At 41.9% G+C, this 27,819-nt stretch overlaps 1 protein-coding gene across 1 annotated transcript in view; it reads right to left on the bottom strand.

Moving 5' to 3' along the window:
* MFSD8 (major facilitator superfamily domain containing 8) overlaps positions 1–27,819 on the bottom strand; it is a 626,971-nt gene that overhangs the window by 23,482 nt on the left and 575,670 nt on the right. The window contains exon 11 of the mRNA XM_044061750.1: positions 26,506–26,768. Within this exon, the coding sequence (XP_043917685.1) occupies positions 26,506–26,768 (263 nt within the window). The remainder of the gene's footprint in view (positions 1–26,505; positions 26,769–27,819) is intronic.

The raw sequence follows: 27,819 nt of genomic DNA, 5'->3' as shown, positions 1-27,819 counted from the left end.
GGGCAAATATCTATCCCAGCAGAGTGCTGTCCCCTGACATCTCAGATGCTCAGGTAAGAGCCGCCTCTCCAAAGCAAAAACACAGCATCAGTGGGACCAGACGGTGTCCCGGGCTGCGTCCTACATGAACTCCAAGAAGAGCTAAACCCAAACATAAAACTACTGTTCAATCTCAGCCTTACTACAGGATATGTGCCCAAAGAGTGGTGTACAGCAACAGTGGTCCCTCTCCACAAAGGTGGTGCCTCAACGGATCCTGGAAACTATCGCCCCATAAGCCTGACTAGCTTGGTCTGCAAAGCTATGGAAAGGATCATCGTGGACCTCATAAATAAAGATATTGGGGACCACAGACACTGTATCCTACCCAGTTTGGCTTTGTTAAGGGCAGATCCTGCCTCTTAAACCTGGTTGATTTCTTTGAAACAGTCACCAATGCCATTGACGAGGGGAAGGTGGTCCACACAGCCTACCTGGACCTCGCAAAAGCCTTCGATACAATACCCCACTCGGGCATTATAGATACGCTCACCAGCTTAAATATAAATCCCTATGTCACTATATGGACTGCACACTGGCTCAAGGACAGAACCCACATGGCTAGAATTGCTGGAGCCATGTCAGACTCCAAACCAGTTACAAGTGGTGTCCCACAAGGCTCAGTCCTGGGACTTCTCTTGTTCGGTATATATTTCTCAGAGGTACAGGCCAACATGGAAGGACTGTGACTGACCAAGTTTGCAGATGACTGCAAACTGGGCACCATAATAGACTCTCCAGCCGACACAAGCATCCTCCAAAAGGGCCTCATAGAAACAGACAACTGGTGCCAGAGCCATGGCCTCAAGCTAAATGCCAAAAGTGTATAGTCATCCCTTTGGCAAAAACAAAGTGCCCACAAATTACCACATAGGTGGTAATCCATTAAGTACAGAAGAAGTAATTAGGGACCTGGGGACCCAAGTTGATAGCAATCTCTCATTTGACAACCACGTGGCCAAAGTGGTTAGAAAAACATTTTATATAGCCCACTTAATCATGAAGGGATTCACATCTAGATCAGGAGAGGTCATCGTGCCTCTTTACTCATCCCTCATCAGGCCCATAATTGAGTACAATGCCCATTTTGGGATGTACCTTACCAGACACCTGCAGCAACTGGAAAGACCCCAAAAGTACCTCACCAAGAGGATCAAAGGGCTCAAACAGATGCCATATGCTGCCCGGTTAAAGAAACTCCAACTCTACTCAGTGGCATACCGCCTGTTCAGAGGCGATCTGTGCCTGACGTATAAAGCCATGTCCAACCCGGAATTAATGGACATGCTGCACCTCAGAAAATCCAAATCCCATCGAGCTACTCGCTCGAGAGACTTGAACCTCAGCACTGAAATAAATAGGACATGCTGGAGGGACAGATTCATAACCCAGAGGCTCCCTTCACTCTGGAATAAAATCCCAGTCCAGGTTAGGCAGATTCCCTCATTGACTCTCTTCAAGAGGAATCTTGATGAGTGGATGGGAGATCGTAGGTTTACCCCGGGTATCACTTATGTGTCACTGTTAGACAGAGGCAAAGTATACTAACCTCGAAAAAGGGCACAGCAAAATAAATTTAAAATGGGTGGCGAAAGCCAAACACATTCTGGCTAGGCTTATAAATGCCCTAGGGCAGATAGCCTAGTATGAACCTATGAACCTATGAACCTATAATATTAAAGGATTCACACTTGGAAATAACTGAATATGTTAATTTTATAAACAAAGGATTTCAGGATGAATATTCTGAAGAATATCAGGGACAAAGGAAAAGAGGAGTGGGTATATACATTGCTAGAAGAGCTCCAGTAGTGACAGAAGAGGGTCGAAAAGATAACAATGGCAGATTTACAGGGGCTACTGACAAGGGATCAGGATTTCATTGGCATGTATTTATATTCCACCTAAAACTGCTATTTTGGAGCTTAAAAAATGGGAGAAATAAGGTTGTGCACCTGGGCTGGTAACTCGGCACGTAAAAATCAACTACCAATCATTAGCGGACCGGAGTTCCGCTGTGACGACCCCTAACCGGGAAAAGCCGAAAGACACAACAACAACAATCAGCTTTCAGCAGGGAATATTAAGTGTGGACTGGAATTTAATTTGCAACAATAAGGATGTATCTGGGGAGTCTAGAAGGGAAAATATAACAAAACAGGGCAGATTTCCAAATAAATTTATATTCAGTTATAGGAACTCAGAATTTACATATCATTATTAAAGGTACAATAACTGGGCTAGACTTGACAGAAATTACACTTCACGGGAACATGTGCATTTAATTGAGAACTTTGATACAAACCCAATAACTATTTCAGATCATGCACCAATAATTTCTAAGATAAAAATGCAGTGTAATAAAGTTAAGATGAGACACTGGTGCTTCCCCACTTACATACCTCTCAACTGTCTAGATTTTTGCTTCATATTTTTGGTCAATTCCTCATGAAATCTGTGGTTTTCTGGCAAATCACTGGGGTGATCTAATGACTGAAGTCTCTAAATAATGACATACATTTGAGTTTCAGACTTCACATCCTTCAGAAAATGTATGTTGCCACAAATTCTGTTATTCTAGCAACTTTTTAAGTTTATAAGAATAATATTCAAATCTGTCCTTATTTTTGAACCTTTGGCCCATTACGTTAGGCTCTGTCCAGATTTTTTGCACTAAGAGGGTGAGAGGTATGCCTATTTACCTGTTAAAAAGAGAGGAATTTAAAGAAATGGATAATGGACATTATCTGGGAATTATTAGGGAAGATAGACAGTAGTCCAGAAGTTATAACTAGTGAGTGGGATAAAATGAAAGCAAAGTTTAAAATTGGTAAAACTAAATAAAAAAAGAGATCTGGGTAAGAAGTAATAAAAATTATGTAGAGGAGCTGACAAAGGTTAAAGTATTACAAAATAAGAGGAATCTCACAGAACAATAAAAGGCACAATTGCACAGTGTTAAAAAGAAAACAAGGTAATACCTGGCTAATATGCATAAGTTTAGAAAGATTGCTAATAAGCAACTGTTTTTTGATAACTCCAGAGCACAGAAACTTTTGGAACAAAAGTTTGGCAACAGAAAGTAGAACGGCACGTTACCAAACTTAGGGAGCCTATAACAAGAAAGATAACTAGAAATCCTGTAGAGGTATAACAGATTGGAAATTTTATGAAACTTTGTATAAAGCAGAGAAGAGGGGAAATAAAGAAAAAGCACAAACAGAAATATTTATGGAAGACTTAAATATGCCAAGGTTAGAGGCAGATGAGGTTCAACAACTAACAGTTAAGACAGGAGTAGATGTGATTGTAACAAAAGGGAAATACTGCCAGCCCAGCTATCTGGAATTTTGTAAATAGTTCTATGCCATTTGTCAATATTGATGTGATTCATAGTGAGGTGTGTGTATAAAGGTATAAAGTATTGAGCTAAAATGTAACCACAGCATGCCCTGCTGGCTTAGAAAAGACATGTATATTAAACTATTGTAAGTGTGTAAATTGTATGTTTTAACAGTAGAAACTAGAACACAGAGGGTTAACTTGCAAAACTTCAAGAAAATAAGTTGAAATTAAATTTGTTTACGATTGTGCTATAAAAGTTCTCTCTCAGTTTCAGTTCAGTAGCAGACACAATGTCTAGAGCTAGAAGTTTTTGTAGTGTCTTGGAAGAGAAGTAATTACTAGGTTTGAGATGCATAAGTGTTTTATTGTTTTGAGACTTCCAGGGTCTTCAAACATCTGAGAGATATGTATTTTTCACACAGAGATGTTAAATTCTGTTAATTTCTAACAAAGTGGGTTTAGCTTGGGAACTAAAGTTAGGTGACAAAAAGTGATGTCATCCAAGCTAACCCAGCAATATTTCATATTAATTTAAGAACTCTCTCAGAGATAGCGAGAGGGAGCATTTTGTATTTTGTCTATGACCTGGAAACATCCACTCATCACCACCTTCTGCACTTGCCTTGTTGTAAGTTTTTAGGACACAGTAACTCTTTTAGATTCAGACAGGAATATAGTAAAGTAAAGCTTAGATATTTTCATTATTTACTTGAGACTGTCCTCCAGTGTTGTTTTAAATATTTCCTGTGATTTTGAACTCTCTCTCACTGTGAATGCATATTTAGTATTGTCTCATTCTTTTATTATTTATTATTAAATATATTTAAACCTATCTTTGTGGCTGATATCTATGAGACATATTTAAGCCCTTAGAGTACTTACATATCTATTTGGTGACACTGTAAAGCCCACTCCTAAATAGCCTTGCTCTTGGTCAGACTACCATTTGGATTATTAGTAACATTACACAGCAGGATTGGACACCCTTTGTTAAGGGCTTAGAGTAACTGATAAAGAGCTGGCTGGTGGCAGCTGGAACTACCTTACAGTCTGGGCAGAAGGGGGCATAGCTAGTACACCTGTGCCAGCCTTTCACAGGTGTGTGTGTGTGTATAAATCAAATCTCACAGTTTGTGTGTGTCAGCTACTTGGGCAGGGACACAAAGCACTGGTTGAGTAGACAGGATGCCGGAGGTTTTGGCTTGGCCACTCAGCTGAGATCTTAACCCTATAGCTGTGCCAGTGTGGAGTCTTACTGGGGATCTGGAGAAACAGGGAGAAACCAGCCCCAGACTGATTGTGACCTCTGTGTGCTCTTAAGGGAAATTGCACTTTTCTGTGTGTGTACTTGTCATCCTCCCAGTGTGTATGTTACCTACTGTTGCCAGTGGTGAGGGTTGAGGCTTCTTGATTACTGGACCAGTGCAGGGATATGTCAGAGATAAAAATGGTGATGCATAACCAATCTGCAGGATTTCTCCATAGTATTCTGGCGGAAGTTTGGAAGCTGGGAGGGAAGAAAGTGATAAAGATCTGGTAGGTTTTGCTTAACAGTATTTTAAAAGGAGGGGAGGTACAAACATCCTGGGGAAAAGCTGTGATTGGCTTTAATACCTAAAGACTGTAAAGACCCATCTAATCTAGCTTTATATAGGCCCATTTCAATTTTAAACTATGACTGTAAAGTGTTTGTCTATAATGGTTAAAATAATAGCAAAGGTGCTGACAAAATTGCTAGATACGGATCAATGTGGTTTTGTGGAGAAGAGGCATATATTTGACAACATTAATAGAACAATGATGATTTGGTGGGAAGCAGGATGTAAGAAAATACCATTGTTATTGGTAGATCTTGATGCAGAGAAAGCATTCAACAAAGTAAGCTGGGATTTTATGATTGTGGTAATGGAAGCATCTGCATTTCGTGGTACAATAATAAGGTTAATTAGAAGGATATATGAGGGGTCAGAGGCAAATATCAAAGTGGGAGGGTTCCTCTCTGACACATTTTGTCTGAACAGAGGAAGGGGCGTCCTCTTTCCAGTTTATTTGCATTACATTTAGAACCATTGGCAAAGAAAAAAGGAGACTCAGTAATTCAAGGATATAATTGGTGTGGTGTTCAAGAAAATGTGGCTTTATTTGCAGAGGATATTATTTTGTACCTGAAGGAAATGAAAAAGGACATCTCAGTGTTGTGGAATATTCTGAGACAGTTCAGTTTTTTTTTTTTGTGGATATAAAATTAATGAAGATAAACAAAGACTATAAATTATGTACCCATACATACGTTTTGGTTCAGCAATACTCATACTTAGGGGAAATGATAAAAAGAAGTATTCAGGAGTATGGATCAAAATATAATACAAAAACTGAGAAACTGGAAGCTCTTGCTTATGGATATGGATAGCAACATACATGCAGCAAAACTGCTGTTAGTCCCCTTAGTTTTATATATATACAAAATGTCAAGCAGCACCACCACGGCTGAAATGTTGCTATTCCACTTAATGAAAGAGCTGATGCCGTTCAATATATCATGAGAATAAAATCAAAATACTTTAATCGTAATTTAATAAAAAACAGTCTCTCTAGTTTACAATGAAAAGCAAAAAACTTTATAAAACAAAGTCCCTTTGTAACTTGTAAAATGATAAGCGCTTTTGGTAAACCTTCATCAAATTGTGATTAGGCAGGGACTTACTCTTTCATCGGTAAAAGTCTGACAACCAATAAAAACACAGTAAAGAGACAAAGTACAGTTGTGTACCTACCATAAATGTATATGTTCGAGTGTATTCACTGTTGCAGTCATTGCACTTGGGTTATCCTGCTGGCAGGCTACCCGCAGTCGGCCTGAATTCCAAAGTCCAGGTCCGGCATCGGTTGCTGTCGCCTCTTCCCTGACGTCAGTGCGCCAGGGATATAAAAGATGCAGCCGGCGCCATTTTCTTCAGTTTTTCTTGCCCCAGATGTCAGGTGCCCCCAAAAGGGTAGGCTAAACATTTCTGATTATAAAAAAGCATGCACACAACCTTCATCTACAAGCAAATACACCACATAGGTTGTATAGAATTGAGATTTTCAGATAAGTCCCAGCAATGAAAGGGGGATGGTGGGTGAGTAACCTGGACTGCAACAGTGAATACACTCTAACATCTACATTTATGGTAGGTACACAACTGTACTATGTTCATCGTGTTTCACTGTTTCAGTCATTACACTTGGGTTGAATCCCAAAGCTGAGGTTGGGTGGCTGGGCCTAAATAGAATTAGGAGTGGCTATGAGGCCCTGCAGAACTGCAATGGCAAAGCCTGCTCTGGATTTAGAGTAAAGAGGTAAGTGGTAGTGCTTGGTAAAAGTGTGCACTGAAGACCAGGTTGCAGCCTCCAAAATGTCCTTGGTTGGTACTCCTCTGAGGAAGGCTGCTGAAGTGGCTGCTGCTCTGGTAGAATGTGGCCTAATCCCTTAGGCACTGATTTGCCATGTTGTGAGTAGCAGAAGCGAATGCAGTGGCCTATCCATTTTGAAATAGTCTGCTTTGAAATAGCTTTTCCTTGCGATCCTGCAGCATATGCCACTAAGAGTTGCTCAGTCTTTCTGAAATCTTTAGTTTTGTCCAAGTAAAAGAGTAGCTGTCTGTGTATGTCCAAAGAATGCAGAAGTCTCTCCCCCTTATTCTGTGGGTTTGGATAGAAGGTAGGCAAATGAATGGTTTGGTTAAGAGCCACACTGGACACTACCTTAGGCATAAATGTTGGGTTTGTCCTTAGAGAAACCCTGTCCGGATGGAAAATAATAAAAGGTTCCACAGCCATTACTGCCTGCAACTCTGAGACTCTTCTTGCTGAAGTTATTGCTAGGAGAAGAGCTGTTTTCCATGATAAGTATTTTATCTCAGCTGTATTGGCTGGCTCAAAAGGAGGCAGTGTGAGTTTTTTCAAGACAAAATTGAGGTCCCATGCCGGTATTGGAGCTCTCCTTGGAGGTCTTATGTTGTTGGCCCCTCTGAGATACTGCCTTAGCAGTGGATGAGAAAAAATAGGTGGGTCCGTATTGTAATGAGCTGAAATGGCAGAGGCATGGATCTTAATTGATGAGAAAGATAGGCCTTTGTCCAGCATCTCAGTTAGGTATTGTAAAATCTGAGGAATGTTTGGTACAAGTGTGTCAATTCCTTGTGCCTGGTTCCAAGCACAGAATCTCTTCCATTTTTCTGCATAAGATTTTCTGGTGCTGGGCCTCCTGGCCTCCAAAATAACATCCATAACTGCTTTAGAGAGAGGTGTGTTCTGAATGGTTACATTATCCGCCATGCAGCCAGATTTAGGGTTCTGAGTTGGCTGTGTAGGATCTGATAGTTTTGTTGGGTCAGCAAATGAGGAATTTGAGGTAATGTCCAGGCTGGGCCTTGAGACAAGCTCTTTAGGCTTGGGTACTTGTGCTGGCGTGGCCAGTCTGGGGCAATCAGGATCATTATTGGCTTCTCTTGTCTGACCTTTAGGAGTACCTTGGGGAGGAGAGGCAGAGGAGGGAAGGCATATACTGTGAGGGCTTTCCAGCTGAATGAAAGGGTGTCCACTTTCCATGCTTGTTCGTGATAAGTCCGAGTGCAGAATCTCTGTAGCTGGCAGTTGTGAGGGGAGGCAAATAGATCTATGTCTGGGCATCCCCATTTCCCTGTTATCAATCTGAAGATTTGTGGATCCAGTTTCCACTCGTGGGGATCCATGAGGATTCTGCTTAGTTCGTCTGCCAAAGTATTTGTCATTTCTGGCATAGGAATTGTGCTTGCAGGTGTACTTGATAAGTCAATGCTGTGTTCCACAAAGTCATGGCTTGTCTGCAGAGGGGGTAGGAATGTATGCCTCCTTGCTCGTTTATGTACCACATGACTGTAGTATTGTCCGTCTTTATCAGCAGTTGTCCTGGATGAAGTAGGTCCTTAAAAGCTGTCAGGGCATTCTGTACAGCTAGCATCTCTTTTTGATTGATATGAAGATGTATTTGGCTTGTGGGCCATGTGCCCTGAATAAATTTTCCTGCCATGTGTGCCCCCCAGGCATAATCTGATGCATCTGTTGTTAGTGTCTACCTAGCTGTGGGTAAAGCGAATGGCTGACCCTTGTTGTGGTGACAGGCCTGTGCCCACCATCAAAACTCCTGTTGCAGGCAGGGAATGAGAGTAATTAATGTTTCCAGGCTGTGGTAATGTTGAGTCCAAACACTTTTTAGATACCATTGTAGTTTCCTCATATGCAGTCTTGCGTATGGAATTAGTAGAATGCAGGATGCCTTGTAGCCCAGAGCCTGCAGAATTTTTCTTGCAGATAGCTGGGTCTTTGTTGCCATGTTTTCGATGTAAGAAGTCAGTTGCCTTTGTTTGTCTGCAGTGAGATAAGCCATCTGGGCAGTTGTATTTAAGCTTGCACCCAGGAATATTATCTCTTGAGAGGGTACCAGTTTTGATTTATTTTCGTTTACTGTGTACCCTAGGCAAATTGGTACTCTTTTTACAAACGCCAGACGCTTTAGTAGATTGTCTTTGGTCTCTGCTTGAATAAGGCAGTCGTCCAGGTAGGGAAATATTTGAATTCCTCTTTGTCTGCAAAATGCAATTACTGGTGCCAGGCATTTTGTGAAGACCCTGGGCGTAGTAGATAAGCCAAAGGGCAGTGCAGAGAATTGGTAGTGCATTGAGCCAGCTATGAATCTGAGGTATCTTCTGCAAGATTGTCTGATTGGGACATGCAGGTATGCCTCTTTGAGGTCCAAAGTTACAAGCCAAGCCTTCTTGCCCAGCATGGGCAGAAGCTGCTGTAGAGTCAACATTTTGAATTTTGGAATGTCCAGAAAAGTATTTAGAATAGACAGGTCCAGAATTGGTCTCCAGGCTTTGTCCTTTCTTGGTACTAAGAAAAGTCTTGAGTAAAATCCTTGTCCCGGCTCTTGTTGTGGCTCTGGCTGAATAGCCCTCATGTCCATGAGAGATGAAACTTGTTTTTGTGCCTCTGCCCATTGATTGTGTGGCAGGTCTGGCATGCCTTTTGCCTTTAGAAGGGTGTGAAAGTGGAACCTGAAGCCCTGAGAGACTATATTTAAGACCCGTTTGTCCTGGGTGATCCTGTACCAATTTTGTGAAAAAAGTGCTAGCTTTCCCCCTAAGGGAGCTGCCAAAAGATAAGTGCTTGGCATTGGCAGAGGGAAGTCATTGGGACTGTTTCCTGTAAGGCTGTGATTTGTCTTCTCCGCTTTTGGAGGTAGAAGCACCCCATTGTTTGGGCCGGTATGAGCCCTGAGGCTGTTGCCTGCCTCTAGGGCATCTGAATTTGCCTCTTTGTGGCCTGTCTGTCTGACACTGGAAAGGACCAATTCTTAGAAGGCCAGTTCCTGCTAAATCTGGGTGGCTGTACCTGTAAGAAATCCTTTACTGTCTGCATAGATTTAGCTTTATCCTCCATTTTCTTCAACATCTCTTCTGTCTTAACACCAAACAAAGAATCATGCTGTAGTGCAGCATCCAATAATTTTGCTTTAACATGATCAGGCAGAGTCTGTTCCTTTAACCTAGCATGCCTTCTAATAACAGAACCTGTAACAGCGGCCCTGCATGAGGCCTCCAGTGAATCATAACCACATTGCAAAGTATGTTTTCCCACTTGTTCAGCTGCATGCAATAAATCCTGCAAATCTTTGTTCTCAGAACTTTCAGAATTTGTCAACATTTTTTGTTTTAACAAAGACATTAAATATTGCTGATATTTGAGCATATGAAACTGACAATTTAAAGCCCTTAGAGCCAAGGTAGCAGAAGTGTAGACTTTTTCCCCCATCTGTCCAAAGCCCTAGAATCTCTATCTGAGGGGACAGGATTTTCAGCAGTAGCAGCCTTGATCCCTTTGGGACCCTGTGAGACAGTTTCTGGGTCCGCAGCTGGGTTTTTATATAGAAATTTATGGGAATCTAGAACCCTGTAGTATCTGTCCGGCTTAACAGGTGCAGGAGGTAAAGAGTCTGGAGACAGGCCGGACTCTGAAAATACATAATCTACTATGTCTAGAACAGGAGGAATTGCAAGAGGTCTGTGCTGAGGAAGTAGAAGAAAGTCTCTAAGCCTTTTTTTATAATCTGAATAATCTTGGCTCTCCCAGTGGAAATGCTCCCTCATGGTATGCAGGGTTTCCCCAAATGAGTAATCCTCAGGAGGAGAAGCTGAAGGAATAGAATCTTCAGCATCAGAATCCTCATAGGGAGGAATAGAATATCCCTGTTCTGAAGAGGAATCACAGGAAATGGAAAACTGATCAGAGGAATCATATTCAGTATCTTGCCTAGGCCTCTTATCAGGAGGGGGATGGGAACCCCTGATCAAAGTAATTAGGTCTTCGACCATTTTGAGCATCTGTTACTTAGGCATAGAAGTCTGTCCAGGAGAATGCTGTACTTGTTTCCTTGTCTTTAAAACTGCTTTAGACTTTGTTTTGGATGCTGAAGTAGGCTTTATATAAAGTTGTGTAGGTCTGAAAACACCCTCAGAAGCTGATGGCTGTCCAGCGGCTCCAGACCCATCTGAGGAATTAATTTCCGAAGGGCCAATACCTTGAGTATCCAGAGGCCTAGTTGTCTCCACGTGGGAGTCAGAGGCGGCTTGTGGCTCTGAGGTAGTGGGAGTCAGGGAATGCGAAAGTGCCTCACTGAGCACCGGCGACTGGCCTAGAAGAGGCTTCGTCGTCGGTTTTGGACCTTGGATGCCTATCCTTTTCTTTATCCTTGCACTTTTTATGAATTCTGGTCATCGGTTGTTCCAACGGCATTATATAGTTAAATCTTCAGCCAAAGTAATGAAAAGCAAAATCATACCGTCGCTTTATCGTGCGTTGGTTAAATCTAGCACAAAACCGACAACTAGCAATGTCGTGGTCAGGGCCTAGGCAAGGAATACAGTAAGAATGAAAATCCTTATGAGGTATTTGCTTCCCACAAGAAACACAATTGTTAACTTTTTCTGACATCGGTCTGGAACAAGAAAAAAGTTTCCCCAACGGGGTACTTAGCTTTATTGAAGACTTTGGATCTGAAATTCAATTTCAAAAATCTCAGGAGTCGGCCGACCGGCACTTGCGAACTGCTTTTGCTTCGGGCACCGCGCGGCAAGAAAGACTGAAGAAAATGGCGTCGGCTGCATCTTTTATACCCCTGGTGCACTGACATCAGGGAAGAGGCAACAGCAACTGGCGCCGGACCAGGACTTTGGAATTCCGGCAGACTGCGGGTAGCCTGCCAGCAGGATAACCCAAGCGTAATGACTGCAACAGTGAATCACGATGAACATCTCCCTTTCCTCCATTCATGAGGAAAGCACCAATCGTGTGGTTAATAAATATGTGGGAATGAAACAAGGAGATGTTTTCAACAGAACTGAACTTAGTGAAGTCAAATGGATTATCAATTTACGGGTGGACCACCCTCCCGGTTTAAATGCAGTAATTCCCTTGAAGCCTGTATTGAAGGCAAAGAGACCAATGATTGTCTAGTTCAGGGGTGTGCCCCTTTACTAACCAAATGATTGGTGCTTTTGTCATGAATGGAGGAAAGGGAGTTTTCTCTTTACTATGTTCTTATTGGTTGTCAGACTTTTATCAATGAAAGAGGGAGTCCCTGCCTAATCACGATCTGATGAAGGTTTACCGAAAGCACTTATCGTTTTACAAGTTACCAAGGGACTTTGTTTTATAAAGTTTTTTTTTGCTTTTCATTGTCTCCTAGAGAGACTCATTTTTTATGAAATTACGATTAAAGTATTTTGCTTTTATTCGCATGATATATTGAACGGCATCAGCTCTTTCATGAAGCGGAATAGCAACGTTTCAGCCACGGTGATGCTGCTTGACATTTTTTTGTTTGTTTTCTCTTTTTTTGCTTGCAACACCTTTAGCAGTGGGAGGTATTTGTTTTCTTCGTTGCTTAGTTTTATACATAGGTCAGGCAAAGCTGTAGACAGTAATTAATAAAAGAGCAATTAATAAACAGTTGAAGGATTTTATTTGGGAGGGGTACAGGCAACAGTCAAGTGGGATAAGTTATCCTCCCATTAGAACAAGAAGTAAGGATATTTCAGAGCTACACAGTTAAGGTTCTTATACATAACACAAGCAGAAACTATAATTCAAAGTGGAAAGCGTGACAATGAAGTAGGGGGGGGGTAATTCAAGAAATAAGCAAAGAATGAGATTTTGGAAGCAGATTCTAAAGGAGAATAACACAACATACACAATATTACATTCATAAAGTAGCATAAAGTATACTAAGCAATAAGCCAACATGGGATTGAAGAAATTAGATTCTGCCAGTAGGGATAAGACTGCAATTAGAGGTAAAGAGAACACACAAGAGGGGTCTGGAATTTACTGGAGGAAGAAAAGTAATCAAGGTATTAGGAACAAATAATTACACAAGATGGTTTCATACCCTCTTATTTCATATGTTAGTTGTTTATGCTTAGCACTGTATAAAGCTTCTATGTTACTCACACCAGTTTATAAGCTAGTAACTAAATGCAAACCTTACTTTCCCTTACATCTATTGTAGATTTTTTTAGTATAATATCAATAGATATTAGACACATTTTAATAGATTTCCATGTCAATCCTGACAAAAAAAGAAGTTATGTTCTTACCATAACATTCCATGTTTGTTGTCCATCCCAGCATGCAGAGTGGTAGCTACCCAGATCTCGTTTGTGAGAACTAACCACTAGATAGGAAAAATATGAATTACCCAATAAAAGAGGTAACTAAACAATAAAGCCTCCTTGTACCGACAACAACAGGACAACCATGGTGACAAGGAGTATAACAAAGGCTGAAAAGCAAAGGAAACTCAGCCAGATCAGCCAAAAAAAGGAAAATTCCTCTCAATCATCCAGGATGGGGGAAGGTGGGAAGGACACAAGAAGGAAAGCGAGATAAAGGACAACAAATATGGAACGTTATGCTAAGAACATAACTTCTTTATGTTATGTTGTCCATCTTACCTTCCTTCTTTCTGGTTGGGACAGCATCCCCACCACCTAAATCCTGGGTGGCTCACTGGAAAAGAGACTTCAGGACCGTGAAACCAAAGGAGGCCCTGTTCCAAGAGGCCATGTCCAATTTGTAATGAGTAATAAAGGTATGGGGAGTAGCCCATGTTGCTGCCACACAAACAGTATCTAAAGGAAGCTTAGCTTGAAAGGTTATGGAGGTAGCCAAGGACCTAGTGGAATGTGACTGACACATTCCAAGACTCATAAGCATAAGTGATAGCATTGGACAGCCATTTTGAAAGAGTCACTTTGGAAACTGGTGAGCCTTGCTTGCTCTGACAGAAGGATACAAACAGCTGATCTGATTTTCAGATGTCCTTGGTCCTTTGAAGATAAAATCGTAACTGCCTGTGGACATCCAGCTGATGTAATTTGTACTCTACCTTGTTGCCATAATTTGGAAAGAAAACAGGAAGTTCAATTGATTGATTCAAATTATACTCTGAGCAGACTTTTGGTAAAAAGGAAGGATTAGTTCTAAGAGATACTCTATCCTTGTGAAAGATCATATAAGGCGAACGGATAGAAAGTGCCTGTAACTTGGAAACCCGCCTAGCTGATGTAACAGCAATCAGGAAGAGGGTCTTCCATGATAAGAACTTTAGAGGACAAGAAGTGGCTGGTTCAAAGGGAGGAAGGACCAGAGCAGCTAGTACTAAGTTTATATCCCAAGGATGGACAGGTTCTCGAATAGGAGGCCTTAATAGTGTAGCACCTTTCAAAAAGGCCTTACATAACGTAAGGGACATGACATTAGAACCTAGAAGGCCCACATGAAAATTAGAAATAGCAGCCAGTTGAACAAGAATCATAGCAGCCGCTGCTCTTTTCTCAAAGGTTTCTGACAGGAAGTCCAAGATTTTTGTAATTGGAGCTGTAAAGGGATCAATGTCTTTTTGCTCGGCCCAGGAGGAGAACCTCTTCCATTTACTAGCGTAAAGTTTCCTAGCAGTTGATTTATGGGAAGAGACTAAAATATGTTGAACCATAGGTGAGATATCAGGGAGCCTGGCTAGGATTGGAAGTGGAGAAACCAAGCTGTCAGCTTGAGAGTTTGAATGGAAGGATGAAGAGCACCCGACTGATGTGTCAGGAGGTCCAGAACCGGGTCCAGAATCCAAGGCTCCTCTCTCAGGTAAAGCCAAAGGAACAGGAACCATATCTGATGAGGCCAGTACAGGGCAATGAGGATAAGCTTGTGACTCAGCAACTTTGCTTTCTGAAGAACTTTTGGAATTAAAGGAGGGGGGGGGGGAGAGTAAAGAATCCTGGGGGGCCAATGGTGGACCAGTGCATCTCTGGGTGACTGTCCCAGTAGGGGAACTAAGGCAAAGTAGTTGCTGCATTTGTTGTTTAGGTGAGAGGTAAAAAGATTGCAGCATGGCTGGCCCCATCTGCAGAAGATCATATCCGCCACATCTTGTTTCAGAGACCACTAGTGGGGCATGAGAATTGCCCTGCTGAGCTTGTCTGCTATCATGCTGGACTTCCCAGGAATGTGCGTTGCAACCAGAAAATGGTGAGAGGAGATCGCCCATTGCCATACTCGAAGGGCCTCCCATCATAAAAGGTAAGATTTGGTTCCACCCTGTTTGTTGATGCACCACACTACTGACATGTTGTCCATCTGAATTGCTATATAGCCCAAAGGGAGAGAGTTGTGAAGTGCTTGCAACACTAATAACACCGCTCTCATCTCCAGGACATTGATGTGCAAATGGTACTCATGAGGTTGCCAAGTTCCTTGGACTGGCTGTCCCAGATAATGCCCCCTCCACCCTATCTGGGAAGCGTCCATAACTGTGGCTATCGGATGAGGGGCTACAAAGGGTCTGCCTAGAGTGACTAGGGGAGAGTGGAGCCACCACTGTAGATCTTTCTTGCAAGCATCCATGATTAAGATCATGTGTGACATTGGTAAGTCCTGATACAACGACTGAGTGAAGAGGAGCCATTGCAGAATCCTCATATGGTAACAGGCTAACGGAACTAGAGTAATGGCAGCTGCCATCACACCCAAGACCTTTAGGACAAATCGAGCCTGAACCTTTGCAAGAGGAGAGAGACCTGACCTTGAATGGCAAGCACTCTTTCTTGTGGGAGTTTGGCTATCATGTCTCTTGTATTTAGTTGACCACCTATGAAAGTAATACACTGAGAGGGCAACAAGGCAGATTGTTCATAATTTATTGTGATTCCTAGTCATGCACAAGTATGAATTTTGTGGTTCCTGGTCCTTAAGAGATGATGCTGGGTGGTGGCAGCGAGAAGCCAGTCATCTAGATAAGGAAACACCTGGAATCCCAAATGTCTCAGGTGAGCCATCACTACTGCCATGCATTTAGTGAACACCCTGGAGGCTGTGGTGAGACCAAAGGGCAGAGCTCTGAACTGGTAATGACTGGCTCCCAGCCAAAAGTATAAATGTCTCCTGGACCGCCTGTCCATTTTTATATGGTAGTACGCATCCTGGAGATCGATACAGCACATCCAATCATTCTGACCCAAAAAGGGTAGAATGGACTGCAGTCTGACCATCCGAAACTTGGTCTTCTTTACTGACCTGTTCAACTTGCTGAGATCCAAGATAGGTCTCCAGTCCCCTGTCTTCTTTGGAACTAAAAAGAACCTTGAGTAAGTTCCAGATTCTATCTGGTCTGCGGGGACTTCCTGAATGGCTCTTTTTTGCAGCAAAATGTTTACTTCTACGGCTGCTTGATCTCAAAGATTGGGTGGAACATCTGAGACTGATGATTTCTGACTTCTTGGGGGTGTTTGGGAGAAGGAAATTTTGTAACCCCTGGATATTATGCACCGTACCCACTTGTCTTCTGTTATGTGTTGCCAGGCTCTTGGGTACAATGATATTCTGCCCCCAACTGCCTTCAGAGGTGGGCAGCCGGGCAATCCTTCAGGGATTCTGAAAGGGCTTGGAAGAGAATGTATCCCTGTCGCCCTGCTGCGGATCCCCCCTGCCACGAGGTCGGCATCTCCCGTTATTATCTCCCCCTCTGCCTCTGGGGGAATTATCTCCACGAGTGTCTGGCGAAGCTCCCTGGGATTTACGGAACCATATTTTGCCACTCTTTTGGCCTTTAGGATAAGGCCGGGATGGAGTGGAAAAACAGACTCCTACAGCAGAGACAGTTTTGCCATCTTGTTCACTCCTAGTAAGAGTCTCCCGAACTTGTGACCCGAACAAGGCCGAGCCGTCAAAGGGGGCATTTGTAAAGGAGGACTTAAAAGGCTCTGCAAATTGACAAAGGCGCATCCAGGAATGTCTGCTAAGAGCCACTCCTTTGCCTGCAGCCCTACTTGCTCCATCTGCTGTGTAAGAAATCAAGCGCATGGAGGAGTTGACAATGGAGGTTAGGGTCGCTAGCTGGTTAGCAGACTTGGAAGCCTCTCCCTCAGCTGAAGGATCCTGGAGGGTATCTCCCAGCTCTTTAAGGAGATCCCTCTGAAGTCTTGTGAAATGTGTCAAATAGTTCAGCGACTGAAGAGTAAAGGCTGCTGTAGAGAAAACACGCTTCCCATATCTATCCATGGCTCTAGACTCCTTGTTTGGCGGATGGATAGAAGAGTTCCTTCTTGATGGCTGCTGCCACCACCATAGCATCAACTGGCACCCCTTTGGTGAGAAAGGTCTTGTCGTCTGGTGCAGTCATGAATTTGTTAGGCCTTCTCAGAACTAGCTCCATGGTCTCTGGAGCACTCCACGCCTTTCTACAGACAAAAGTGGGTCGAAAGGCAGAGACACCCAGGAGGTGGAAGGTCGGGAACCAAATCTGGTACATGGACTCATCCTCAGAAGGGGCAAGAGACTTCCAGTTTCTCCTCTGCCTAAGGATCTCCAGGATGTCTGAGAATGAGACATCTTCAGAGGGGAACCGTGGGGACCCTTCTGAGTAATCCAAGTCTGTGTCAAAAGCGACGGACTCAGGGGAGTCCACATGTTTCCTCTTACATTTTTTCTTCCTGGGAATCTCTTCTGAGGCATGCCCAGCAGAGGTCTCGGAAGAAGAGGGGTCGCCCTGTAGGGTGTCCTGGTTCACTGGTTCCCTACGCTTGGGACGGTGAGAAGGCTCTGAGGCAGACACTGGTATTGACGGGGACGAAGCCAATAGAGCCAAGGGTGGGGCCGTCTTGGTGGACAGTACACTCAACACCTCGAAGGTGCAGTGATCCAGAATGGAGGGAGGCTCTGGCTCCGAGGGGCCTGGAGACCTCCTCCGCACCAAAGGTGATAGTTCCGAGGCAGATGTGGGAGCCAAACTCACCTGCGCAGAGGCTCCGAGAAGGAGAGTGGGGTTGGACAAGGGTCCGATGCCATAGTTCCGAGGCAGATGTGGGAGCCAAACTCACCTGCGCAGAGGCTCCGAGAAGGAGAGTGGGGTTGGACAAGGGTCCGATGCCACTTCCCTCCTCGGAGCTGACGAGGGAGTCTCGGCGCCCAGACCCCTCAACGGGGCAGACTGTCGAGGAGGTCGGAGCAAATGTCGGAACCGACAAGGCAAGGGTTGTCGGAACCGACGGTTCCATCACTACTTCCATGCACTCTGGCTCAGAATTGGATGCAGTCAGAGGAGGAACAGAGACAGGGACTGGATTGGACAATGGCGCCACTTCCTTCTGGGCTGGCCCCGACAACAATTCAGAAAATACTCATGTCTTGAGCAGCTTCACCACTCTCTCCACATCATCCGATAAACTCCTGGATGATCAACAGGAGTGGGCCGAGGACCGGTGACTACCTGTCACTGACTGCAAAAGTGGAGACTGAGGCACAGATCTCACTGGATCCAAAGAAGGAGATATCGATCTCTTTTGAGTCTGGAACAACTCCAAAGACACAGATGGAGCCGCTGGAGAAAAGGACTATTCGGAGGCAACAATCTGCTCCAAAGGATCCAAAGATTTCGATTTTGACTTTGTCGGCACCGAAGGTAGAGCCAAAGAAGATGCCTGTTTGTCATCAGATTTTTTGGAGGGCTGAGTATCCAATATAACCTCAACCTGAGGTTTTAATAATCCTCTCAAAATCAGTTTGTTGTGCCTCTCCTGCAAAACCCATGCACTAAAGGCATGGCAAACAGAGCACAAGTCCTGCAGGTGGACTGCACATAAACAATAAACACAACTAGTGTGCCCATCCGTAAGGGACATTTTTTGGCAACACGAGTCACATTTCTTAAAACCTGACTGCTCTGTAGGTTCTTTAGACATCATAAACACAAAGAGTGAAGCACAATAAAGAGAGTAGACTTTTTTTTTTTTTAAGGACAGAAGGAGGGAAAGAAGAGGAGGGGGTAGCCTTTAAGTTAAATGGCTACTGCTCCCAAAGGGAGAAAGCCTCTAGCTAAAACTGCTTTTCCCTAAGTAGCAAGGAGGAAAAAAGGGACAAGACAATCACCCTACGGAAAAATGGGCCACTGACAACACACAGAAAAAAGGCCTGAGAGGAAATGACAGCCTGTCAATGTAATGAGGATAGGGGATGATAAGTAAGATAAACTCTAACTTCTAAGGAAAGTTAGCCTAAACAAATAAATTTTACAGAAAAAATTAACTACTTAGCCTGAGCCAGCAGAAGACAATCTCGACGCTGCAAGTGGCAAATGAGATTTGGGTAGCTACCGCTATGCATGCTGGGATAAGGGGTTAGACTCAAGCCAGTAAGGACTCTTCGTGCTTTAGCAGTGGCCGAATCAGAGCAGAGATCAGCTCCGAACCCAACCAGAAAGAAGGAAGGAAGGCGAGATGGACAACATAACATCTGTTGTTTATATATTTTAAGAGTGTTTTCTAATATAACACGGTTCATAGTAACATCTGTTGTCTGTAAAATTGTTAACTGTATAAATTTTACTCTTTGGTAATGTTGTGTTTTAAATTTCATTGATTCTGTACCTACCATATGCAAATAATAATAAAAAAGATTTAAACAAAAGGTAACAGAATGGGAAGAGGCCAGGAAGACATTTATATTGCAGGCTAGTGACTGCCTTCCCTAGCAGGGATTGATATCAGAGTACAGACAAAAAATAAATAAATAAATAAAGAGATAGGGGAATTCTAAATGAAAGACCTGCACTGGTTGAATTTTTAATTGAATCTAGAATAAGAGTTACTATGAAAAAGGGGATAATTAGTAGGACACACAAAACATTGCACAATAACTATAAATCGCTCAGAAAAGATTGCAAGAGAAATTAGATATTCAATTCACAAAGAAGCAATGGGAGGACATATGTATGGCTCCTAAATATACAACAAAATCTAGAAGATTTTGGCAAGCAGACTCCAAAGATTTTTTTTCAGGTAGATGGCAAATGTTGGAGGTGAGATGGTGAACAGGTAACTAGGAATATATGTTTTGGGAGTGTAATGAGTTAGCAGACTTTAAAAATTCCATACAGAGTACTCTGTCAGGAATATTGGGTAAGCAAATGAGTGTAACTAAGGAAATCATTTTTTAGATGGGATTTGTGTCTTTCGGCTTTTCCCGGTTAGGGGTCACCACAGCGGAACTCCGGTCCGCTAATGATTGGTAGTGGATTTTTACGTACCGGGTTACCAGCCCTGACGCACAACCTTCAACGAAGGCACGCCCCATTCACGTATGCCTCCACACAGAAGACGCTCTAGCTGAGAATCGAACAACGCTACTGCAGCACCACCACCGCAGTTTTTTTTGAGATGGGATTCATGATCTGAAATGCCTAGACATAGCAGGCCTTGCTAAGTTTAATGCTGGTGGCTGCCAAAAAAACATGGATATCAAAATGTAAACCAACTATAATTGAAGTATTGAGTACAGTAACAGTTAAAACAACAGTAAGTGGGATCTTTAAAAGGGTAGGAGTAAATTTCATAGAAAAAATGAAAACTGTGAGAACAATACATGCAGAAAAATGTTTTGTTTGAGGAATAAGGTTTAAGAGAAGACAGAAATTGAATAATTTATGTAAGCTGCTTAGTTCATATGATACATAACAACAGATGTGAATTATAATGTTTGTAAACGTGAACTTGTTAATATGGTTTGATTACTTTTATATAAATTTAAGTTTGCTTATGTGACAAGTGATAATTCAAAAGAGCTGTTTAAAAAACTAATCATTATTAGAGTCCACATACCATAATCACCTTGCCAACTCCCATTGAGCATCTCCTGCCTCCAGGAGGGGAAAATAAGTCAGGATGGGGATAAATTTAAAGGCACCCATCCAATCATTGATGTTTGCCTTAAAGGAAGTACGGACACCACTCTGTTTTATGTGCAATGCCCATTCCATTTTGTGTCTTTACTGGAAATGGGGGGAGCACTGAGTAATAAACTTCTCTCTCCAGCATAAAATGATGGAGATTCACATCTTTACTTCAAGTGTTTATGAAGCCATTTGTTTTTGTGGACAGATAGGAGATTGAGGAAGACTGAATCCTTAACAAAGAGACAGTGTATAGAGACAGAACTTCAAGGTTCTCTTTGTAGAGCAGGGTCTTTACTCCAGTGATCTTTTTAGCTTGGAACCTCTGCAGTCTTCTTAGCAGCACTGTGTGTTTGGATAGATACATACTAAAAGAGGCATTATATTCTATAATCAGTCTAATCATGGAAATTATAACTTCCCTTGATCTGGATGAGATCCCTTTTGCTATAAACGGGGCTTAACAAAAGGATTTCCTGACAGTTGTTGCTAAATGGTGATCAAAGGACAGAAAGTTGTCTGTGAAGGTGATGAGATCGCTTGACAACCATAAATGGTCTGGAGTAGGGTGCTGTCTACATTGTATGCTGCTGCTAACTTCTGTTTACCAAAACTGACAATAATACACAATTGAGATATATATATACATACATATATATATATATATATATATTTACTACAGTAACAAGGTATCAGATGTTAAGTGAACACCACCACCACCCGCTTGCTGTCATAAACAAATGTAGTTATCCATTTGTCTGGGTTAGTGGTTTGGAGATTTGAGAAGTAGATGCTGAACAGAAGGGGTACCAGTACTGAGCCCTGGGGAATACTACTAGTCACATTTTTTGTTTTCTGAAGTAGTACCTGCTATTTTAACTATTTGTGTTCAATCTGCCAGCCAGTACACTATCCATCTTACAACAAAAAGGTTACATTTAGGCTGTTTACAATTCCAGCATCAGGAAGAATATCAAAGGTCTTGCACAGATCCAGGAACACTGCATGAACTGCATGGCAGTCATTTATAACTTCAGTAATTTTCTCAAAATTTACTAAACTAAGTAGCCATGATTTCCCTTTGACCAAACCATACTGCTGTGAATGTACTGCAATAAGATTTTTTTTTATATTAGAGTTTATGAAATCCAGTGCAATACATTTCATGGCTTTGCAAGTTAAGCTTGTTAGGCTGATAGGTCTACGGTTCTCAAGATCTAAGGTGGGGCCCTTTTATGGAATGGCACGATGACAGCTGTTGTTCATACTTCAGGAAAATGCCCTGTGACTGTGCTTAAGTTAAATGGATCAGACAGAACATGCTTGGCACTGATGACTAAGCAACCAGCTATATTGTTAGGGCCCACATAGTTGGTATTTTCAGCTTCAGAGGGTGCTGTTAGGACATGACCCATAATAATCTCAAGGGAGGAAGGGATTCTCAAGAGAGGTTGGATCATATGTCACAAAAAGCATGCTTCAAAGCATCACTAGGCTTTGGTGCCACAAAAAGATTGCATGTAGCATACCACAAAACATACACCTCAGTGAGTCAATAGGCTTGGGTGCCATAAAATGATTGATTTGGATGAATGCAGCTAAATGTAGTTACTGTCAATAATTAGCCTAAATACAAATGGAAATGTAGGTGTAAAAGAAGGTTATAAAGTGATTTGGTAACAACAAGCAACTAGTATAACAACAGTAATATCAGCAACTGACCTTAAGGCTACAATTCTTTTTTTTTTAATAAACAAACAACAGCATGAAAGCGAGTGAGTGGGTGCAACAAACAAGCAAAATCAGCAGCACTCAACTAAGAGTAGCCAGAGTCAAGTTGTACTACCAGTAGCAACTTAGCAAGCATGCAAATTAGGCAAGGGACGAAAATGGCTGTAGGTTATATTAGATATATATATAGCACAATGTACCCCACTGCAGCCTGCAGGATAACGAGGTCAAATTCAGTTAGAACTGGTCAATCCAGTAGCAGTGTGTGGCAAAGAAATGAAGCATTGTGCAGCCTAGAAAAATATATCAGTAGCTCCTGCTATACATCATTATTTAAAAGTTATATTTAGAAGTCACAGCCAATCAGAAAACACTATAAATTAAGCCTAATGCAAAGAAAATACCCAGAGACTAGCAATTTGCCACTCTTAGGATCATAGGAGGTTACTAGACTAATAGCCCTGGGGCCCTTACAAGCCTAGCCAAGAGTATATCCCCCAAAAAGAAACATCAGTCAGCACCTGTTGCCCTTGTCAATGAGGGACACAGATAGAACCCCTGGGACAAATCTGTAGTTTTCTATCCACTCATCAAGGCTGCACTTGAAGAGGGTCAGTGACGTATTCTGTTTGACATGTATGGGGAGCTATTCCATATAAGGGGCAGCCTCTGGGAGACAAACCTGTCTCTACAGCAGGTTTTATTAATGTTGCATATTAGATATAGACCTTTTGATCTGGTAATGTGCGAGGACTTAGACTTACAGATATGAAGCAGGGTCCGAGATTGCCTTGTAGGTGAGAGACAGATCACCTCTGAGCAATCTGCACGATACCAAGTAGAGTGATGGTGATTTGAGCCTGTCCACATACGATAGGTGGATTCTCTTTGTGAGGTATTTCTGTGGCCTTTTCAGCTGGTGCAGGTGTCTGGAGAGGTACATACCAAACAGGTGTTGTACTCAATTATTGGCCTAATGAGGGAGAAGTACAGAAAGGTAAAAAACTCCTTTTTCTGGATGCAATCCCTTTACTTATGAGATGAACCAAGTAAAAGACTTTTCTGACCAATGCTGCTACATGATAGTCGAATGTGAGATTACTGTCAACCTCAATACCCAGGTCTCTCACCACAGGTTGTGTGCTTATGGGGTTGTCGTTGATGTGGTAAACACAGCAGGGGCTGTGTTTTTGCTGAGTGTTAATGATAATACATTTTTTTGCTTTTAACTTAAGGCCATGAACATTTTTTTGCTTTTAACTTAAGGCCATGACTTTGGAGCTAGTCATTTGTTGCTGTGAGACCCTCTTGTAGTATGTTAGCATCATTTGGGGAGTCAATGACAGCATCCAACTTACAGTTGTCTGCAAACTTGATCAGCCACAGGCATTTTATCTTTGCCTGGACCTCTGAGAAGTACATGCCAAAGAGTAGGGGGTCCCAGGACAGAGCCCTGGGGAACACCACTAGTGACAGGTCTTCTGTTTGAGGTGGAAGCACCTATTTTGTCCTTGTGGGTCCTATCAGAGAGCTAGTTGGTCACCCATCTGATGAGATAGGGATTTACACTAAGTTGTGATAGCTTTTTGATGATGCTCAAGTGGGGGATTGTGTCAAAGGCTTTGGCCAAGTCAAGGTAAGCTGAGAGAAGAGTCCGAACTGGGTTGGGTCAAGTGCTTGGAGACTGCCTATGTCCTTGTTTATGAGGGCCTTAATAATACGCTCCATGGCTTTACAGATCAGACATGTCAAGCTAACGAGGCTATAGTTTCCAGGGACAGTAGTGGCACCACCTTTGTGCAAGGGGAAGACGATGGCAGCTCTCTAGTCTGCTGGAACGAAGCCTGTACCCTTGCTAGAGAAAAGCCAAAATGTGTCCCAAATGATCAAAACTTTGGCACAATATACAGTATTACAGATTAGCAATCAGTTTACATTAACACCACAAAGGTGGAATTGGATCCAACAGAAAACAATCTCTTAACATTTTTGGGATGGGAAACAAGGTTGAATCCTGTTAGACATGGTTAATCCAATAACACTGTGAGCCTAGGAAAAGCAGCACAAAGCAGACCAGTCAAACAGAGCAGTAAGTCCTGCTTCATAGCACAATTTAAAAGCTATGCTTAAAAGTCAATGTCAGTTAGAAAACCAACTGTAAATTAAGCCTGGAGCAAGCAGAATTCTGAGAACCTCAGCAAATATTCTACTTTGACAAGAAAAAAAGCTAAAAACTGCCATAAACAGACAAAACATGGGCACGATAAACACAATTAACAAATTAGTAGTAAATGCACTGCAAAAGCACAGACATGAAACTGGATTAAATAAAAACTTCCTTCATGTCCTTATGACTAATACCAAGCTCAAATCTGTTTATAATTGACTGATTCAGTAACAATGTATAGCAATGAAATGCAACACAAAGTAAAGAGCCAAATACAGCAGCAGGTCCGGCTATGTAGCATAATTTAAAAGCTATACTTCAAAGTCGTAGCTAATCAGGAACTCAACTGTAAATTATGCCTGAAGCAAAGAACACTCAAAAAAACTCCAGCAAGAATCCTATTCTCATTAGAAAAAAGACAAAAAAGTGTCCCAAATGAACAGAATGTTGATACAATAAACACTATTAACATAGTGTGAGTAAATGCAAGTTAAATGCACACAAACTGAATTAGATTAAATAAAAGTACTTCCATAATGTCTTTAACACTTGTAGCAAGGTCAAATCTAATTAGGACCGATCAGTCCAGCAGCAATATGCAGCAAAGAAATGTAGCCCAGCCAAATAGAAAAGGCCCTGCTATGCAGCACAATTTAAAAGCTAAACATAAAAGTCACAGCCAGTCAGAAAACAAACTAAATTAAGCCTGCAGCAAGATGAATGCCCAGAACATCAGTGAATTTCCTACTCACACTAGGGAAAAAAGTGAAAAAGAGTTTCAAATGAACAAATCTGTGGAACAATAAGCAGCATTAGCAGAATAAGAAGAAAGTGCACTTTAAAAGCACACAGATGGAACTGGATTAAATAAAAAAATCCCCTAATGTCTTTGGGACTGGTAACAAGATTAAATCCAGTTATAACAGGAAATCTAGTTGCAGTGTATGGCAAGGAAAAGTAGTCAAGTCAGACAGAGCATAACATAATAACCTTAGTAAGCATACATGCCCAGAAATTCAGCAAATATTCTTATTCTGACTAGACAAAATTGTCAAAAAGTGCCCCAAACAAACAAAACATGGGCACAAAAAACAGAAATAACAGATTAGCAGTAAATGCACTCTAAAAGCAGAAATGTGAAACTGGATTAAATAAAAAGAAATTCTCTTACGTTTTTGGGACTAATAGCAACCTCAAACCTTGTTAGAAATGGTCAATCCAATAACAATGTGTAGCAAGGAAATGCAGCACAAAGCAGCTCAGCCAAACATAGCAGCAAACCCTGCTATGTAGTACACAGCTGATGGAAAACTGGACTGCTCCTGGGGCTATGCTTCGAGTTGCTAATGAGTTTCATCCTGTATTCTTGGGTTTGAATCCCTCAGTCTCCATTTGCATACTGTGTGACTGAGAACAAATCATTTAACCAGACTAACCATTCTTGCGTCACCTCAGAAAACATATCTGTGCATAAAAGGTATTAACTAAATAACAAGTGAAATACAAATAATACATATATACATACATACATGATCTAATCAGTTACACCAATGTTCCTTTAGGCTTCTACACAAACTTGTATTTCCGTTGATGGTACACATTCCAAAGCAGAGATCAAGGTACATCACTAATGATCCTCATGCAAAATGATATGATGGCAAAAGTGAATGGTATTGGACCCCTCCTTCCCCAATCAAGTAACTTACAGATTAGGGTCAGCCTTAATTTTTTACATTGAAAGTAGGCTGACCAAGTCATGATATCCCTAACTATGCAGCTTTATTTTAGGTACAATGGAAAAAGAGCTTCCAGGAAAAGTTCAGCTGCAGAAAGATCTCTGACATGGGGTAAGAATCAAATTCATTTACAAATAGTAGAAATCAAGCTATGAACACCCATAAGGCAGATTACAAAAGACATCACTTACCTGAGGCTTTGGCCCAAGAATTTTAGAATACAAGGTATACGACATAACGTTACACACTGGATACCCCAGCCCTATTAGGACATCAGAGGTCAGGTATTGTGCAAGGTGAATTACTGGAGTAGTTAAACACCACTGTTGTTCTATTGGGCATCCAGTTGGTTCACCAGTATAATTTTGTATTGGTTGTACTGTTATACTCAAGCGATTAGAAAATGTTTTCAATGAACTTTCCATGGTGACATTAACTGAGCTGTTCTTCAAATCTGAAATTTTAATAAAAAATAAGACAAGCCCATTAAATAAGTCCAGTTTAAGATCACAAATAATATAAATATTCAGCATGCACTAAAACATTCTACAACATGAAGTTGTCAATTAAAAAAAGTAAACACATATGCTGTAACAAACGAGTCAAGAAAAACTACAATAAATTTCAGTGCAAAAGAGTCCTTTATGCAAAGAAACCATAAAATTTAGAATGTCTCTAGATGGCAGTATGCCAGTATTACTCATGAGTTTAGCGTCAAGATGGTAAAAACTGACATAATGGCAGGATATAATATAAAAAGAGTAGGGTTAACAAAAGTAAAAAATAGATAACAAGTGGTTAGTATTTATCCTAACTCTTTAAGAAGAATTATCCATTCAACTGTATGAAAACTGATGTCAGAGATTCCCCTCTCATGGTGCAGAGGAATAAAGCCCTTACTATGACCCAGATAATCTGTGCTGGAATAGTGGGCATTTGAGCTGGTGGGAGAAGTGGCAGGAGGGTAGGATTTAAGTTGCACATGGCTCACCCATCCTGGGGGGAGGGAGGCAGCATGATCCATTGTTTGCACGACATCCACAGGGAGTTCTGGGTGGTGCAGCTTGCAGTGCTTGGGACAGAGGTCAGAAGGCATTCACACATGCTCCTCCCTTCAAGACTGGCAGCACAAGAGCTGCCTAAGAGCTCTGGGGGGTGGGGGGTCTTGGTGGAATTCCTCCTACATCCACATGGTAGATGACCCTGACAGACTCTTGCTTCATGGGCCTAAGCCTTCAAGTAGAAACAAATAGAAGAATTGGTCATTACACCTGATGACTGGCAGAGAGTGGTGGTGGAAGGGAAAAATCCTGTCAGAAGAGTGAGTCTACAGTATTTCTGCATGCAGAAGTGTGGGAATAAATACAGTGAAATAATTTATACAGAAGGAAGAGATTGTGGAGGACGTTGAAGTAATGAAAAAGCAATGGTTATAGGAATGGTGATGGAAGTGGACCCTGAAGTCCAATGTTCCTATTTCTAGCTATTTAAGGCTTTTATAGTGC

Source organism: Protopterus annectens, chromosome 2.part0, assembly GCF_019279795.1.
Source record: "Protopterus annectens isolate FY-2018-M chromosome 2.part0, PAN1.0, whole genome shotgun sequence".
In the NCBI taxonomy this organism is placed as follows: Eukaryota; Metazoa; Chordata; order Ceratodontiformes; family Protopteridae; genus Protopterus; species Protopterus annectens.
This window is presented reverse-complemented; position numbering and strand designations above follow the sequence as displayed.